General features: G+C 45.6%; 1 protein-coding gene across 1 annotated transcript in view; it reads right to left on the bottom strand.

The window, feature by feature from the left end:
- Positions 1 to 18,340, bottom strand: part of SCAPER (S-phase cyclin A associated protein in the ER) — a 960,370-nt gene that overhangs the window by 918,091 nt on the left and 23,939 nt on the right. The window contains 1 exon segment of the mRNA XM_030187331.1: positions 859 to 929. Within this exon segment, the coding sequence (XP_030043191.1) occupies positions 859 to 929 (71 nt within the window).

Genomic DNA, 18,340 nt, shown 5'->3' with positions numbered 1-18,340 from the left:
TAAAACTCACCCTCAACGTTCTATTGGCTTCTGACGTCACTGAAGCCAAGGTTCGTATGTTCGAAGCTCTGAAGCCTTGAAAAACACAGTCTCTGGGCCCCGCCCTCGCGTCAAACGTTATGACGTTGAGGGCGGAGGTGGAACAATTCACCAACATCGACGACGGGTGGGGGGGGGGGGGGGGGGGCACAGGAAAGCCTTGCTAGCGCCCGTTTCATTGGCTCCAGAAACGGGCCTTTTTTTACTAGTTTTAAATAAAGAAGATGATGTTGCTGGAACATGTGTTATGCTGGTTTACAATCTATTCAAGACAGACAAAAAGAGAACCCCTAAATAGCCTAGAATCTTGTGATTTCCAGTATAGAAATGTTTTAAACAAACAAAACAAATAAGAATAAAAACCAAGCACAGAGTTATTAGCTCTAAAAGTAGTGAAATGTCTTTTCCACTTCCTGAGAAGGCATGGGGGGTAACCTGCACAAAGCAGCAATTACTACCTTAACCACCTTATTGGGCAGACTGAATAGGCTATTATCTTCTGGCATCTACTATATCCTTATGTTAATGGATATTAGGTGACAGTAAGTATTACAAGCATGGCTGCATCCAGGGATTCACACAAATTGTAGGACCGCTGCTCAAAGAATTTCAAATACCAAAAGAATTGGATTAGCACAAGTTTAAAACCTGTGAGTACTAGCTCAAAGGCTTTCCAAAACTGGCCTAACATAATGTAATTTGCTAAAAAAAATATTTCTTCTGAAATGGAGTTCACAAGAAGCAAAGAACACCTTATCCAACTAATTGCTGCTAGGTATCCTGGGGTTTAAAAACAGAATTACAATTATTAGAAAGTACCGGTTTTGAAGTTTTGTGCGTTGCATGAATCCCTCTCTTTGATTTGCCACCAGTCTGCCACTTAGGTTTTCCTGTACAAAGAAAAAAATTGACAATCAAAAATGCTTGAACACATAAGTATGGTATTTCAACAACAAGCTTACATAAGAACATAAGAATAGCCACACTGGGTAAGACCAATGTTCCATCTAGCCCAGTTACCTGCTTACAATAGTTGCCAATCTAGGTCAGAAGTACCTGGCAAAAACCCAGTCAGTAGCAACATTCCATGCTACCAATCCTGGGGCAAGCAGTGGCTTCCCCCATGTCCATCTCAATAACATACTATGGACTTTTCCTTCAGGAACTTGTCCAAACCTTTTTTAAACCCAGATATGCTAACCGCTGTGACCATAGGAGCCAACTTTTCAAAATGATTGGGGGTGCTGAATTTTTTTTTTTTTTACAGGCAGTGCGTCCCGTCCCCCCCCCCCCCCCCCCCCCCCCCCCATACCTTAAAATTCTGTCTACTGCAGTCTTCACATGGGCAGTGGCAGCGCCACTTATAGGCTGCCTGCACCAGGACTGCTTCCCTGAACAGTCCCACCCCTCAGTCCCCCTGTACTGTGCAAATATAAAGAGATACAAATTTCAAAAACTGACATATTTCAATCACTATACTATAGGTTAACAAATACAAATAAAACAAAAAATGGAAAATATATCATTTTAGTGGACTAAATACATTTTTCAATTAGCTTTCAAAGGCCAAAACCTCTTTCCTCAGGTCAGGACAGTATACTGCTGTTATGGTATTCTGTTCCTGACACAAGAAAGGAGAGTTTGGTCTCCAAACATTAGTCAAAAATGTATTAAAATTAGTCCAGTAAAGATATCACCTTACTTCCATTTTCTGTATTTATTAACACAGTTACCACACTACTTTATCCTAAACTAAAAATAAAATTCATTTTTTCCTACCTTTGTGGTCTGGCCGTTAACTGTTTCTAATTGTGTTGGTCCCAGTCTCTTGTTTCTTCTTTCCTCGATCTTTAACTTTCCCCCCTTTCCATCCAGAGTCTACCCCCTCTCTTTCCCCTTTCCTTCCAGCATCTGCCCCCTCTCTTCCCCCTTTCCATCCAGCATCTGACCCCTCTCTTTCCCTTTCCATCCAGCATCTGTCCTCTCTCTCTCCATCCAGCGTCTGCCCCCTCTCTTCCCTCTTTCCATCCAGCGTCTATTTTCTCCATCCATGTGTAGTTTTTCTCCTCTTTTCCCTTTCCCTCATCTCTGTCAGTATGCATCTCCTTCCACTTTCTTCACTCCCCTCCATCCATATGCAACTCCTTCCTCTCTCTTCCCTCTCCTCCATCCATGTTCATCTCACTTCCTCTCTTTCCTCCCCTCCATCCATGTCCAGCATTTCTCCTCTCTCCCCTCCATCCATGTGCATCTCACTTCCTCTCTTCCCTCCCCTCCATCCATGTCCAGCATTTCTCCTCTCTCCCCTCCATCCATGTGCATCTCACTTCCTCTCTTCCTGCCCCTCCATCCATGTCCAGCATTTCTCCTCTCTCCCCTCCATCCATGTTCATCTCCTTCTGTCTTCCCTCCCCTCCATCCATGTCCAGCATTTCTCCTCTCTCCCCACCATCCATGTGCATTTCCTCCTGTCCTCCCTTCCCTACATCCATGTCCAGCATGTCTCCTCTCCCCTCCATGTGCATCTACTTCCTGTCTTTCCTCCACTCCATGTCCAGCATTTCTCCTCTCTCCCCTCCCCTCCGTCCATGTGCATCTCCTTCCTGGCTTTCCTCTCCTCCATCCATGTCCAGTACTTCTCCTGCCCTCCCCTGCATCCATGTCCAGCAACTCTCCTCTCTCCCCTGCCCCCTCCTGTATCCATGTTCTGCAACTCTCCTCTCTCCCCTGCATCCCTGTTCTGCAACTCTCCTCTCTCCCCTGCCCTCCCCTGCATCCATTTCCAGCAACTCTCCTCTCTCCCCTGCATCCATTTCCAGCAACTCTCCTCTCTCCCCTACCCTCCCCTGCATCCATGTTCAGCAACTCTCCTCTCTCCCCTGCCCTCCCCTGTATCCATGTTCAGCAACTCTTCTCTCTCCCCTGCATCCATGTTCAGCAACTCTCCTCTCTTCCCTGCCCTCCCATATCCATGTTCAGCAACTCTCCTCTCTCCCTTGCCCTCCCTGCATCCATGTCCAGCAACTTTCCTCTCTCCCCTGCCCTCCCCTGCATCCATGTCCAGCAACTTTCCTCTCTCCCCTGCCCGCCCCTGCATCCATGTCCAGCAACTCTCCTCTCTCCCCTGCATCCATATTCAGGAACTCTCCTCTCTCCCCTGCCCTCCCCTGTATATATGTTCAGCAACTCTCCTCTCTCCCCTGCATCCATGCTCAGCAACTCTTCTCTCTCCCCTGCCCTCCATCCATGTTCAGCAACCTACACTGACTACATAGCTTGTTACCTTTAGATTGTAAGCTCTCTTGAGCAGGGACTGTCCTTCCCCATGTTTTAACTTGTACAGCGCTGCGTAACCCTTGTAGCGCTATAGAAATGCTAAGTAGTAGTAGTAGAGAACAAACGCCCATGAACCGGAGCAATAACCAAATAAAGGAGGGATGTTATCAACCTCCTGCAAGTACTCCTAATGAGGCACAATGTCTGTATGCAACATCTGTACAAAAACTAAAGTCAGACAGGGCGGGATCATGGATTCATCTGCTGTGACTAAAGGAAAAAAAATTATCAATGTAAGAACCTAATTTTCCCTTCCTTGTCATCAACAGCAGATGAATCCATTAACTGATGGGATGTACCAAAGCACTCCCTAAGTAGGGTGGGAACAGGCAACTCCGCGAGCAAGCACTTGCGCTCCAAAATGTGCATCCTGCCGCGCTGCCACATCCAGCCTGTAATGCTGCACAAACGAGAGCTGAGAAGCCCAGGTAGCAGTACGACAGATTTCTTGAAGAGAAAAGACACCCGTTTCAGCCCACGAAGAGGATATTGCCCCCGAAGCAGTGTCAAACCGGACCCCCAAATACTCGAGAGACTGAGAGGGGGCCAGGTGACTTTTGGGCATACTGACTACCCAGCCCAGAGTCAGAAGAACTGTAACAACTCTGGCTGTGGCAAGTCGGCTTTCGTCTGCCGAATCCGCTCTGATAAGCCAGTCGTCGAGATAAGGGTGAACTCCGATACCCTCTCGCCTGAGAAAGGTAGCCACCACTACCATCACCTTGGAAAAATTCCGAGGGGCAGTTGCAAGAAGCTTAGCTGAAATTGGGTGGCGGAGCAGGTGGGGGGAAGAGGGGGTGGTGGTTGGGAGGCGAGGATAGGGGAGGGCAGACTTATACGGTCTGTACCAGAGCCGGTGATGGGAGGCGGGACTGGTGGTTGGGAGGCGGGAAATACTGCTGGGCAGACTTATATGGTCTGTGCCCTGAAAAGGACAGGTACAAATTCAAGGTAAGGTATACACATATGAGTTTGTCTTGGGCAGACTGGATAGACTATGCAGGTCTTTTTCTGCCGTCATCTACTATGTTACTATGTTAAGGCCGAAAGGCAAGGCACGAAACTGGAAATGTTGGCTCAATACCGAAAACTGAACAAACCGCTGATGTGGCGGCCAGATGGGAATATGCAAATACGCTTCCTTGAGGTCCAGAGACGTGAGAAACTCTCCTGGCTGTACCGCTGCAATGACGGAGCACAGGGTTTCCATGTGGAAGTGTCACACTCCTAAGGCCTCGTTGACTCTGCATAAGTCAAGGATAGGTTTGAACAACCCACCTTTTCGAGGCACCACAAAATAGATGGAGTAGCGACTGCAGCCGCGTTCGGCGGGAGGAACCGGAACCGCCGCTCTGAGCTTCAGCAACACCTGCAAGGTCTCATTTACTGCAGCCCGCTTGATGGCAGTGCCACATCGGGACTCCAAAAACATGTCTCCCACCGGGGCAGCGAATTCTAGTCGGTAACCTTCTCTGATCAGGTCCAGGACCCACTGATTCGAAATAATCTTGGTCCACTCCTCGAGAAAAAGGGTGAGACGACCCCCTACTGCGGGAACCAACGAGTGGACCGGCGCCCCATCATTGTGGAGGACTGCCCTGAACTCCTGGACGTTGCCCGGACGCCGCAGCGCGTTTGTCCGAACGAAAGGAGTTCCTTTGCTGGAAACGGGTACATTGACCAAACCCTGGAAGAGGAGGGAAAAGAAGGACTTTTGGAAGAAGGCCTCGGCCTATCCTCAGGCAACCATTGGGGCTTAGAGTCCCCTAGGTCCTTAATAATCTTCTCCAAATCCTCCCCAAATAAAAGAAGGCCCCGAAAGGGTAACCTCACCAGCCTTCTTTGGAGGCCATGCCAGCCGCCCAATGCCAGAGCCAAAGAAGGCGGCAGGCAGCAACCGCCACCGACATCTGCTTAGCCGAAGCTCTGACCAGGTCATAAAAGGCATCAGCAAAAAAAGACAGGGCAGACTCCATAAGCGGGCCGACCTCAGCAAGGGAACCCGCTCCATCGGCGGGCTGCTCAACCGCCTGCTGCAACCAGAAAAGGCAGGCCCGGGCTGCAGAGGAACTGCAAATAGCTGCCCATAAGGAAAGGCCCGAGATTTCAAAGGACCGCTTCAGTGCGGATTCCAGCCGCCGGTCCTGCATATCTTTCAAAGCGACCCCTCCCTCCACCGGGAGTCTTTTTAGTCACAGCCGTGACTAACACATCCACTTTAGGCATCCCAAAGACGGCCAACTGACTTTCACTCAAAGGGTAAAGGTGACACATAGCCCTGGCAACCTTCAAAGGACCATCAGGGTCAGATCATTGAGCTGAAATAAGCTCTTGGATGGAAGCATGCACGGGAAAAGCCCAAGAAGGCTTCTTAGTACTAGCCATCCTAGGATTAATAGAAGCGGCAGCGCCCTCGTCAGGCTCTTCAATACAATGGGCCTGTAAGGCATCAGAAATGAGAGCTGGCAGCTCGTCGCGGTGGAAAATCTGAACCGCTTTAGGGTCATCAAACTCCTGTGGCAAGCAGCCACCTTCGTCTGGATCATCAGTCCGTGAGGGCCTGCCAGACCCCTCAGACTCCCCGAAACTAGACCACGAGAGAGAACAGAGTGAAGAGTCCCCCTCAGACGGGATATTCACTCATCTGGATTGGCCGCTGTCGTGGACAGGATGCTGGGCTCGATGGACCCTTGGTCTTTTTCCAGTGTGGCATTACTTATGTACTTATGTACGCTTAGCGTCAGCCAAAAGCTCGGGGGAAAAAATAAAGTCTCCAGCAGACGCTGGATAATCAAGAACTGGAGGCAATCCAGTCTGAAATGAATTGTCAGGAGCCTCAGGCAGTGCTCTTTTTAACATAAAAGCCTTATGCATCAGCAGCACAAATTCAGGGGAGAAAAACTGACTCTGTACATCCACCCCCTCATTGGGGGAAGCGGAGGCAATAGCTCCTCTAGAAACCTCGAAACGAGGCGTCCCCCTGCACTCAGACCCCTCCGCAACCGCGAGGGTCGAGTCACATGGCGCCTCCAAGATGGCGCCCGCTGCCAACTGCATCAGGCGGGAAGAATCGCCGCCCACCATGCTCGTGCTAGCATTAGCATCTAGGCAGCATGTGGTGCAAAGCCCAGCTGCTGATCTGCGTTTCCCACAGTGGGAGCAGTGCCTTCAGCAGCCATCAAATATAGAAAACAAAACTTACCCCACACAGAGCACTTTCAGAGGGAACCTCCCCAGAGGAGCTGGGCACCACTCGCACCTCAGGAGACCAAGTCAAACGAGCTTCGGTCAAGCTGCACCAAACCAGGAGCTCTGGAGAAAGCCTCAGATTTTTTTTTTTTTTACTGTGAGGAAAGTTAGAGGCAGGCAGCCATAGAGGAACTCCGGGAGGAGGGGGAATGGGGTAAGGCAGGGACAGGGAAAACCAAGTGTGCCTTTAAAGTGGGCACCACCAGCCACAACACCCCCTGCTCTACTGGCAAAGCACAGGAGCCACCCCAGGCAGAAATCCAGGAGCTGAGAAAGCGACGTTCACACCTGCTGGGAGATAGAGATATACTGAAGGCAGAGGGGGTTAGGTGTCCAGGAACACCATGTGCTTTCAGTGTTCTCTATCTCCACCTGCTGGTAGGCGGATACAACCCATCAGTTAATGGATTCATCTGCTGTTGATGACAAGGAATATACTATTCTTGGTCTTATTTTGCATCCCTTATTTAACAAAGTTTTTCTACCACCATGTAAGCATAGAATAATTAATTGCTTTAATTCAATCTCCGAAGGTTGTGACAATATTTTGAACAACATGAGAATTATCCAAAGACAACATACATGAGCTTCCATGATCATAGCTTCTATCTACAGATGTGTTTTATTTACAATGGCATTAATTAGCCTAGACAGAGGAATGTACAACTGGGATAAATATCAAATTCCAAAACATACAGACCCAACCCATCACAATGTGTTGTCAAATAACTCACATTTTTCTCAGACATACTGTTTTTCCTGGGCCTTAGCACAAAGTGGTGGAAAGAAAAGAATTGATTGAGACAACTGTCAAACCATCTGCAAAAAGATGGATACACTTTTCCATAAAATTGTTCATGACTAAGGTGAATTACTCCTCCAGAAACAAAAAAAAAACTAGGGGAAGCAGTGCCTTTTATTCTCTGCAAAACAGAAATTACGGCAGGCAGATTGTTATTTAAGGCTTTATATACTGCATTTACTTCAAAAAAGACGGCGATAGAAAATGCAAATTTCCTCCATTTCTGGTTTTGAAAAATAAATTAGTAAAGAAAACCAAAGCAACTGCTTGGTGACTCGTCCATGAAAATCCCCGAGAAGAAAATGGGATGATATTTTTTTTAAATGTCATAACCTGCTTAATTCTTGAATTGAAGCTTTGGTTTTAATTTTCCCAGTCTTAAAAATCAGAGGAAAGAGATTTACATTTCTTATCAAAATTCAACTTCCTAATGAGGCCCTGCTATGACAAAAATTTGGATTTTATATTTCCATCCATTCCAATAAGATTACCTAAAATGTTATTGGCAAGCTGCTTGCTTTTCCCCTTATCAAAGTGATACAAGACCTAAGTCATAGTACCCACTATCATTCCAAACAGTATCTGCCACATACTAAATATTCAGAAAAGGCAAAGACATTTTCAACAGAACTTGAAAAACACTATTCAGGGTTTCTGGCATACAGAGCTTCCACAATAACACTCCATTAATGTCCTCTGCTCAACCTCTGACTTAGTCCATAAGGGTTTATTAACCTTACACTTACATGGGTTTTGTTCAGCTATGGAGGTCCTCTACCTAAAAATTACAATTAAAACTGCTTCAATTTCCCTCTACTCTGGGGAGGTGTTAGACGATTATACTTTCATTAGGATTTATGAATCAAGCTGCAAAATAGTGGAATCAATTACCATCATTCACTCGCTGGGAAACTAATTATGGTAGTTTTCACAAATTATTTAAAACTTGTCTATTTTCCAATTTTTAACTTTTTATAAGCTTTATCAATTATAACTATGTAAATTTGGGCTTCAGAGCTCCCTTTATCTTTTTGTAACCAGCGCTGAACTATTTATGGTATGAGTGGTCTATAAGCTATAATTGTATTATACTGTATTGTTCTGCTACAAACCAAACCAGATCAGTGTGGATTACAATGTAAGATAGCTAGCAATTTCTAGTAAAGTGAAGATACTTACCTGTGACAGGCATTCTCCGAGGACAGCAGGTCATTGATTCTCACATGTGGGCGAGATCATCCATGTTGCAGGTGTGGAACGCTTTTACAGCATAGTATAGCTTTAAAAACATACAACAGTATCCCCATTGCACATGCATGAGTGCCTTTCCACTCGCCGAGATAGTGCAGGACCATCAGTACAGTAAAATACCTATTGATTCAAGAGACAACTCCAAGGGCAGGTGGGAGGGTATGTGAGAATTAAAGGCCTGCTGTCCTCAGAGAACACCTGCTACAGGCAAGTATCTTTGCGTTCTCTGAGGACAAGCAGGTCATGTTATTCTCACATGTGGGAATCCCTAGCTACAAGGCCCACCAAAAACAAGAACTGTAGGACAATTGGAACGCGCAACGCCGAGTTCAAACTATTAATTAACCTGAAACTATATACATACTATGTGAGAGTGCAGCCTGGAACAGAACAAGATGGACTTAGGAGGGTGGAGCTGGATTGTAGATTGCACACAAATTCTGCAGAACAGTCTGTCCAAACCAACTATTGCATTGGGTATCTTGCTCAAGGCAATAGTGAGATGTGGTTGTGGACCAAAGACCATGTTGCAGCCCTGCAAATCTCTTCAATAGAGGCTAATCTCAAGTGGGCTACCAAGGCAACCATGGCTCTGACATTATGAGGTTTGCATGACCCTCAAGAGTCTGACCAGCCTGGGCGTAAGTGAAAAAAATGCAATCTGCTGGCCAATTAGAGATTGTGTATTTCCCGGTGGCGACCCTCATCCTGTTGGGATCAAAAGAAACAAAAAGCTGGGTGGATTGTCTGTAGGGCCTAGTCTGCTCCAAGTAAAAGGCCAATGCTCGTTTGCAGTCCAAGGTGTGCAGTGCGCTTTCGCCAGGATGAGCAAGAGGTTTTGTTGGAAGAATGACAGACTAGTTTAGATGGAACGCCAACATAACCTTAGATAGAAACCTAGGGTGCGTGTGGAGAACTACTCTTTTGTGATGAAGCTCACTGTCCCTGCAAGCTGAATAAACAGCCACCAAAAACAAGACCTTCCAAGTCATGTACGTCTACCACTACTACTTAGCATTTCTATAGCGCTACAAAGCGTACGCAGCGCTGCACAAACATAGAAGACAGTCCCTGCTCAAAGAGCTTACAATCTAGTAGACAAAAAATAAAGCAAACAAATCAATTAATGTGTAGAGGAAAAAGGAGAGGGGGGTAGGTGGAGGCGAGTGGATACAAGTGGTTACAAGTCAAAAGCAATGTTAAAGAGGTGGGCTTTCAATCTAGATTTAAAGATGGTCAAGGATGGGGCAAGACGTAGGGGCTCAGGAAGTCTATTCCAGGCATAGGGCGCAGCAAGACAGAAGGAGCGAAGTCTGGAGTTGGCAGTAGCGGAGAAGGGAACAGATAAGAAGGATTTATCCAGGGAACGGAGTGCACGGGAAGGGGTGTAGGGAAGGACGAGTGTGGAGAGATACTGGAGAGATACTTCAAATGACAGGAATCAAGTAACTCAAAGGGAGTCTTCATCAGCTGGGTGAGGCTGACATTGAGGACCCATGAAACAGGTAGAGGTTTGACAGGAGGCTTTGTCAACAGCAAACCTCTCATGAAGCAAACAACTAGAGTCTGTTGAGAGATGAGCTTATCTTCCACATGGTAATGATAAGCACTACTGTACCGAAGTGAATCCTCATGGAGTTGGTCTTAAGACCAGATTCGGAGAGGTATAGAAGGTAGTCAAGCAGGATATGTGTAGGGCAAGAAAGAGGATCTAGAGCCTTGCCCTCACATCAGATGGCAAACCTCCTCCATTTGAAAGAATGACAACCTCAGGAAGATGCAAGGAAGCAAATTCTAAGCTCTTAACAGCCAGGCTGTGAGAGCCAGGAACTGGAGGCTGGCATGAAGAAGAGATACCTTGTTCTGCATTATGAGGGTTGGAAAACACTCCAATCTCCAAGGGTCTCCAGAAGAGGGAACCAGATCTACCTGGGCAAATAAGTAGCAATCAGGATCACGGTTTGTGGTCTTGCTCAGCAAAGTTTTCCCCAAAAGAAGGATGGGAAGATATGCATACCTGCTGTTCCCCCAATGGAGGAAAGCATCAGACACTAATCTGTAATATGCCCTGATCACTGAATAGCACCGAGGGACTTTGTGATTGTACAGAGTGGCAAAGAAATCCACCAAGGGGATGCCCCACACTCAGAAGATCTCACAAGCACCGCCCATGCAAAGTGACCACTTGTGCGGTTGCATGACCCTGCTCAGTTTGTCAAACAGGATGTTTGATTTGCCCACCAGGTAGATGGCTTTGAGCACTATCTTGTTCTGGATGGTCCCCTAACACAGAGGGTATGATCTGGTATCATCCTGCTTGTTGGTGTAATACATTGCAACTTGATTGTCCATTTGAATGAGTACAATCTGGTTGATCAATCAATCTCTGACAGCCTTTAGAGCACTCCAAATTGACCGTAGCTTCAGAAGGTTGATCTTCAGATCTGTTTCCTAAGCTGACCAAGCACTCTTAAGTGTGAAGCTCATCCAAGTGAGCTCCCCACCCCAGGCAGGATGCATCCGTCATTAGCACTTTCTGGGACTAAAGAATTTGAAAAGGAAGTCCCATGGTCAAATTGGATTAAATCATCCACCAGAGGAGGGATTGAACCAACTTCGGTGTTACCCAGATGACATCCGCTAGGTTCCCAGAGGCCTGAGAACACTGGGAAGCTAGGGTCCACAGGGCAATTATGTGAAGACGTCCCATGCGTGCGACATGCACCTAGGAGGCCATGTGGCCCAGTAACCTCAACATCTGCCGAGCTGTGATCTGAAGGCTGCCTCAAACCCAAGTGGTGAGTGCGACTAGAGCGTCCACCCTCGGTACAGAGAGAAAGACTCGGTACAGTGTGTCTAGCAGGGCTCCAATAAACTCCAATTGTTGAACAGGGAGCAGATGGAATTTGGGACAGTTTTAAATGAACCCTAGTAGCTCTAGCACCTGAATAGTTCTCCTAATGGACTCCTGAGCACCTTCATTCAATGTGCTCTTCACCAGCCAATCGTCCAGGTTGGGAAACACATGGACTCCCAGTCTGCGTAGCAACACTGCGATTACCACTAGATACCTGGTGAAAACCCTGGGAGCTGATGCTAGGCGAAAAGGCAACATGCAGTACTGAAAGTGACGTGTTCCCACCCGAAATCTGAGATACTTCCTATGACCTGGAAATATCAAGATGTGAGTATAGGCAGCCTTTAAGTCCAGAGAGCATAGCCAATCTTTTTCCAGAATTATGAGGAGAAGGGTGCCCAGGAAAACCATTCTGAACTTTTCTTTGACAATGAATTTGTTCAGGGCCCTTGGGTCTAGGATGGGATGCATCCCCCCCTATCTTCTCTAGCACAAGAAGGTACCTGGAATAGAATTCCTTCCCTTGTTCACCATGTGGAACAGGCTCGACAGCGTAGGCCTTTACAAGGTGGGAGAGTTTCTCTGCAAGTATCTCCTTGTGATGAGAGCTACAATGAGACACCCTCAGTGGGCAATTTGGTGGTCTTTGACGCCAATGAAGGTCAAAACCTAGACAGACTATTTGAAGGAGGTTACCAGCGCCACCGTTCTTGCAAAAAAACTCAGCCTCTCCACAATCATCTCTGATTGCAGTAGCTCTCCAACTTTCTGCTTTGTACCAGGTGCCCCTCCTATTTTAGAATAAAAATATCTCTTTTTAACATAAACACAGGTTCGTTACTCTCTGTATACCTTAATAGAAGGATATCAATTTACCTTCGCTTAGTCTAAACTTACTACTTACTTTTGCCCACTTCAAAAGGGGGGCAAGAAGTCATACTCTTTTCTATTTTCTATAGAGTTAACAATTAAACTACCTGCTTCCAGTAACTTACTGAACAGATGAAGGAAAAAAAACAGGGTTGGGTCTTTGGTAGACCTCTTCACTTCTTGTATCCACAGGTATAAATAGCTCCTATAATTGTAGTATGGCAAAGAAATGTTGTGCCCTAAAAGCCGAGGCTCTCATTACAGCTCCTGCCTCTGTCCAGACTGAATGCTTGGCCCAAAGACAACATTCTGGTTTCATGCGATAGATGCATGCACATTGAATCCCTCATGAAAGAAGTACATGAACTAAGAGAGGTGGCAGTAAAACTAAGAAGCAACTGTAACAAGCAGAACATCATCCCGAAGACAATGAGGATCACCAGCAGAGAGAAGATTTTGTGTAGAAAAAGGATATCTGGACACAGGTAACCAAATTGTGCAAAATTAACCCCCCAATTCTATCTTCTATTGAACTGAAAAATCCGTTCACAGCCCTTGATGTAGAAGAGATGAAAACATTTTGGGAAAAGGAGGAAACAACCATCAAAAATCCCAAGGCCGCCGGATCACTGGCCAATAAGAAGCAAAAGGTAGTGGTCGGTGATTCTCTTCTGCGGAGTACTGAGGCACACATTTGCTGACCAGACATGATGTCCAGGGAGCTGTGTTGTCTGCCTGGTGAAAAAATAGGGATGTAGCGAAAGGACTGCCTAGACTCATCAACCCTAATGAGATCTAAACCTCAAAGCTGAGTCCAGGAGAAATGCCAAGCTGCATACCTGACAGGAGATCACAGGGAAGCAAAACCAGTGCTGGGCAGACTTCTACGATCTACACCCTGATCGTAACTGAATAGATATGGGGTGCTGGGTAGACTTCTATGGTCTGTGCCCTGAGATTAGCAAGGACAAATCAAACTCAGGTATACATATAAAGTATCACATACCATGTAAAATGAGTTTACTTTGTTGGGCAGACTGGATGGACCATTCAGGTCTTTATCTGCCATCATTTACTATGTTACCTGTAGGGGCAGAAACAGGAAAAGCCAGAGGAAAAATAAAATGAATGTCATCTACATATATGCAGTAATAAACCCAGACCTTTCACATTAAAATCAGTGAGATTTTATTATGGCTCACCTATCTGGAATTCTAATCAGTCTCACAGAACATAGAACTCATACACAACAAAATTTATCAAATAATAAAGTGAACAATGAACCCCAAAAGACTAAAAGGTACAACAGGTAAGCAAAGCAAAAAGGATTCCACACTAAAACAACTGGTCTTCACATTAACCTGTCTCCAAAGTTAAATCTGTATCTTTTAAAGATTCATTCTGAGATTCTGACAACTTCACAGCCCCTTATCCCTGGATGTCTCTTGAGGGACAGATTCAAGTTGCTATTATGTTATTCTGGCAAGTTTATTTCTGCCAGCTATTTCCTGCCTCTCAAGATCTCCACACCAAGGGAGCCTGCAAAGGCCTCTCCGGTACTATGTAAGCCACATTGAGCCTACAAATAGGTGGGGAAATGTGGGATACAAATGTAACAAATAAAAAATAAACTGTTCTTAACTATTGTTTTTCACTTTCTTGACTTCACTGCCTCAGAAACACAAGCATAAACCACTTCCATCTCTGAAGGGCAGTAACTAGAGTACAGCATTATCATGCTGCCACCTGCTGGCAAGCTTAACATTTACAAGCAAATAGGCTTTATTGTTTTCACAAGAACAAATAAACTTTAATCAAACAATGGACAAAATGTACCGAATAGCATATTTTACTATTCGGCCAAACACGAATAATGGGCATTGAGCTTTAACATAATAGAGTAACAGAAATACCCAGTGTACCTGACTGTAACTCACCTTGAGCTACTACCAATAAAGGTGTGAGCAAATCCAAACAAAAAAAAAAACAAGAAAGAAAGAAAGAAACAATGTGAAATCAGAGATCTACTGTTTATTTCAGCAGGATTTAGCCTTGGATTATTTATATTCTTATTTAAATCACTATTTCGGGCCAAATCGAATCCAATATTCGGTACAGCCCTAATGCAAATACCCTGTTTCCTCACAATGGCACAGCACAACTAATTAAACAGCCCATTTATGAGTTTGTTCATTTGAAAATACTTTTACACCACCAGAGCTAATTTTTCTCAAACAGCAATTTAAAAACAGAGAAAAGAAGTGGGCTGTACTTTTCTTTCCATTTGGCCTAGCTAAAATGAATATACTTTTGAGCTTTAGGAGGCTTTCTAATCTCCTCTAGCTTAGGGTCTCTTACTGAGGCAGGCTCCTGGATTGAGGTTTCCAACATGCTCAATGTCTCAAAGGCCTAAGCAATGGTGGACAATAGTCCCTCCCTTGCAAAAGAGGTATACTACCTTACAATCATCACCTTCCCCAAATGGGCGCTCTCCTTCCTTTGGGGGGGGGGGGGAACAGTGAGGGCTCTCTACCTACCATACTGGAAGCACTGCCATGCACCAATGGCACCACAGACTACAGATTGGAACCCCAGTCTTTCATCCTCAGTCTTTTGGACTACCTGTGTTCCCCTGAATCCCTAGTCCTAAACTGCTTTTTCTGATTTTGTGGTGCACCCTAACCTTCCTTAAATAAAATGAACTTCATGGGAAATGGTTACCCTGCTCCCAGGAACCTCAAGCTGTCTCCTGGTATTCCAAAGACCCCCCCCCCCCCTCCAAGGGACAACAGAGAATCCACCAACCCTCTTTCCAGCACAGGTGCTGGAGAAACTGTTGTTAAAGAAATTGAAGAGGTAGGAGCCAACATAGATGGTAGTCCCATGCATTCTGTACAAAGACACACTTCAAGCTTGTGTGCCACTTCTGACACGCCAAAGTTCCGAAAAGAACATGCCAGGTGCCTGCCCAAGCTTCCTCGAGCTGCTGGCAGACTCCCCCCTCCCCCCGGGCATCAGCTGTTGTTCACCAGCTCGAGTATCTTCCTTTTGCAGTCCTTCCTGTTCCTTTTTTCTGTTTGGATCCAACAGAGGGAGGGAGAAGGAGGAAGTAGCAGAAACCCCTGGCCTATTAGCCAAACAAGGGAAGAGGGAAAGAGGAACCCAGACTCTTCCTAGTATGCCTACTTGTGGTTCCTTTGGATTCTGGATTATTCCCTGTCCTCCACACTTAGTCACCAATTTCTCCAACTAACTCGGGAGCAAGCCACACAAGACAAGATAAAGATCACTGCACCGCAAGCCTATCATCATCTATAGGAGATAGAGAAATACTGTTGAGCTGGGGCTGTGCAGTGCCATGCAGAAAGCAGATCTCACAAGTGATAAATCTCTGACTCCATTTGCTGGTTGGTAAGCACAACCCATTGGTTCTGGACTGGCCTGGTGAGGAGGATAAGGAAGATAGTGTTTTTGTGCAAAAATGGAATATGATCCTCCAGTGGAGCACACTAAAAGGAGTCTCTGAGAACACTGAATCTGGCATTAAAATGTTAATCTGGAGAATCTAGGGATGAAAGGTATTTACTTTCTAAATATATGACTGAATCAGAGAAGCAATTACAAATGTTAAAGATAATTTAAAATGATAAAGTATGAAATTTGTATGTGATGAAAATTACTACAAATGAGATGAAATGTACTCCATACAGAAGACTCATCAAGGCGTACAAGAAATCAGAAACTTGTTCATTAAAAAAAAAATAATCTTCCAGGGTCAAAGGGGACTTTTGAGGATTAACAATTGAAAATGATGGAATCCTCCTGTGACTTGTCAGTTGAGAGAACATCCTCAGACTATTCCCAAGGAATAAGGAATCTCTGCTGGGGACATCAATCCCAATCCTGGTCCTCCACATCAGTTCTCATCCGAATCGTGCAGGTCACACCGTGATTTCTCCAATTTAATTTCTGTTCCTCTCTTCCCTGCCTTTGTCATGTGCTCTGTGGAATGACAGCTCTGTCTACAACAAACTTTCATACATCCACGACATCTGTATATCTCGTACACACCATCTGCTTGCCCTAACTGAAACTTGGCTTTGCCCTGAAGACTCTGCTTCAGTCAGGCCCTGTGCATGGAGGTTATCTTTTCTCCCATACTCCTCACCCGGTTGGCCATGGAGGTGGTGTCAGGCTACTACTTTCACCCTCCTGTAGATTTTTAACCTCTTCTCCCACCTCAGTCTCACTACTTTTCTTCCTTCGAAGTTCGCTCCATCTGTCTATTCACTCCTCTGCCTCTCCAAGTAGCAGTCATTTATCGACCCCCTGATAAGTCCCTTTCTTCATCTCTCACTGACTTTGACGCCTGGCTTCCTTCTTTCTTGAACCTTCATCTCCTTTCCTCATTCTTGGGGATTTTAACATTCATGCTAATGATCCCTCTGACTCTTATGCTTCTCAGTTTCTTGCTTTAACATCCTCTTTCAATCTTCAAACTGCTCCACTACCCCCAACTCACCAGAATGGTCACTGTCTTGATCTTATCTTCTTCTCTAACTGCTCACTCTCTAGTTTCTGTGCCTCAGCTCTTCCCCTCTCTGGCCATCATCTGATAACTTTCACACTTAAACACCCTCCCCCCCAGTCCCATCCAATCTCAACCAATACATTTAGGAATCTTCAGGCTACTGACCCTTCTACTCTGTCCTCCATGGTTTCAAATCCCTTCTCAACCACTATGTTATTCAGGTCTGTCAATGCTGTCTCTCCCTATAATACTATTCTCTCCTCTGCTCTGGATACTCTCGCTCCTCCTATTCCCTGTTCTGTAAGGCATACCAAACCCAAGCCTTGGCTGACCTCTAGAATCCACTACCTACGTTCCTGTGCCCACTCTGCCGAACGCCTTTGACTGAAATCCCATGCCCATGCTGACTTCATACATTTCAAATTCTTGCTGACCTCCTTCCAGTCTGCTCTTTTACTTGCCAAACAGGACTACTAATCTAGTTGACAATTATCTTGGCTGAAACCCTCAGAAGTCTCTTTGCCACACTGAACTCTCTCCTCAAAGTGCCTCACCTCCACACTCCCCCTTTCACTTTCTCCCCAGACTCTGGCTGAGTACTTTTATGATAAGGTTCACAAGATTAAACTTGAATTCCTCAACCAGGTCACTTCCACCTCTCCTTCCCTTAGTCCATTCTCTCAACCCTCTAACCCCTGCTTCCTTTTCTGAAATCACTGAAGAGGAACTGCACATTTCTTTACTCCTCAAAAACTACCTACCTGTTCCTCTGATCCTATTCCCACCCACCTACTTACTACTTTCATCCCTTTATCTGTCATATCGTCAATCTTTCACTTTCCACTGTGACTGTTCCTGATGCCTTCAAACATGCCGCAGTCACACCATGTTTTAAAAAAACCTTTACCTGTCCTTCCAACTACTGCCCCATCTCCCTCCTTCCTTTCCTATCCAAGATACTTTAACATGCTGTTCGCCACCATTGTCTTGACTTTCTTGCATATCAAGCTCTTCTTGATCCACTTCAATCTGGATTTCTCCCTCTCCATTCAAATGAAACAGCACTTGCTGAAGTCTCCAATGACCTGTTCCTGGCCAGATCCAAAGGTCTCTATTCTATCCTCATCCTTCTCGATATGTCTGCTGCTTTTGACACTGTTGATTACTGCCTACTCCTAGATACGCTGTCCTCACTTGGATTTCAGGGCTCTGTTCCTTCCTGGTTTTCTTCTTATCTCTCCCATCGTACTTTTAGTGTATACTCTGGTGGATCCTACCCCACTTCTATCCCACTATCAGTTGGTGTACCTCAGAGATCTGTCCTGGGACCTCTTCTTTTCTCCATCTATACTTCTTCCCTTGGTACTCTGATCTCATCCCATGGTTTTCAGTATCACCTTTACAC

Source organism: Microcaecilia unicolor, chromosome 1 (genome assembly GCF_901765095.1).
Source record: "Microcaecilia unicolor chromosome 1, aMicUni1.1, whole genome shotgun sequence".
NCBI classification, from domain to species: domain Eukaryota; kingdom Metazoa; phylum Chordata; class Amphibia; order Gymnophiona; family Siphonopidae; genus Microcaecilia; species Microcaecilia unicolor.
Note: the sequence above shows the minus strand (reverse complement) of the source record. Positions and strands in the feature narration are given on the sequence as shown.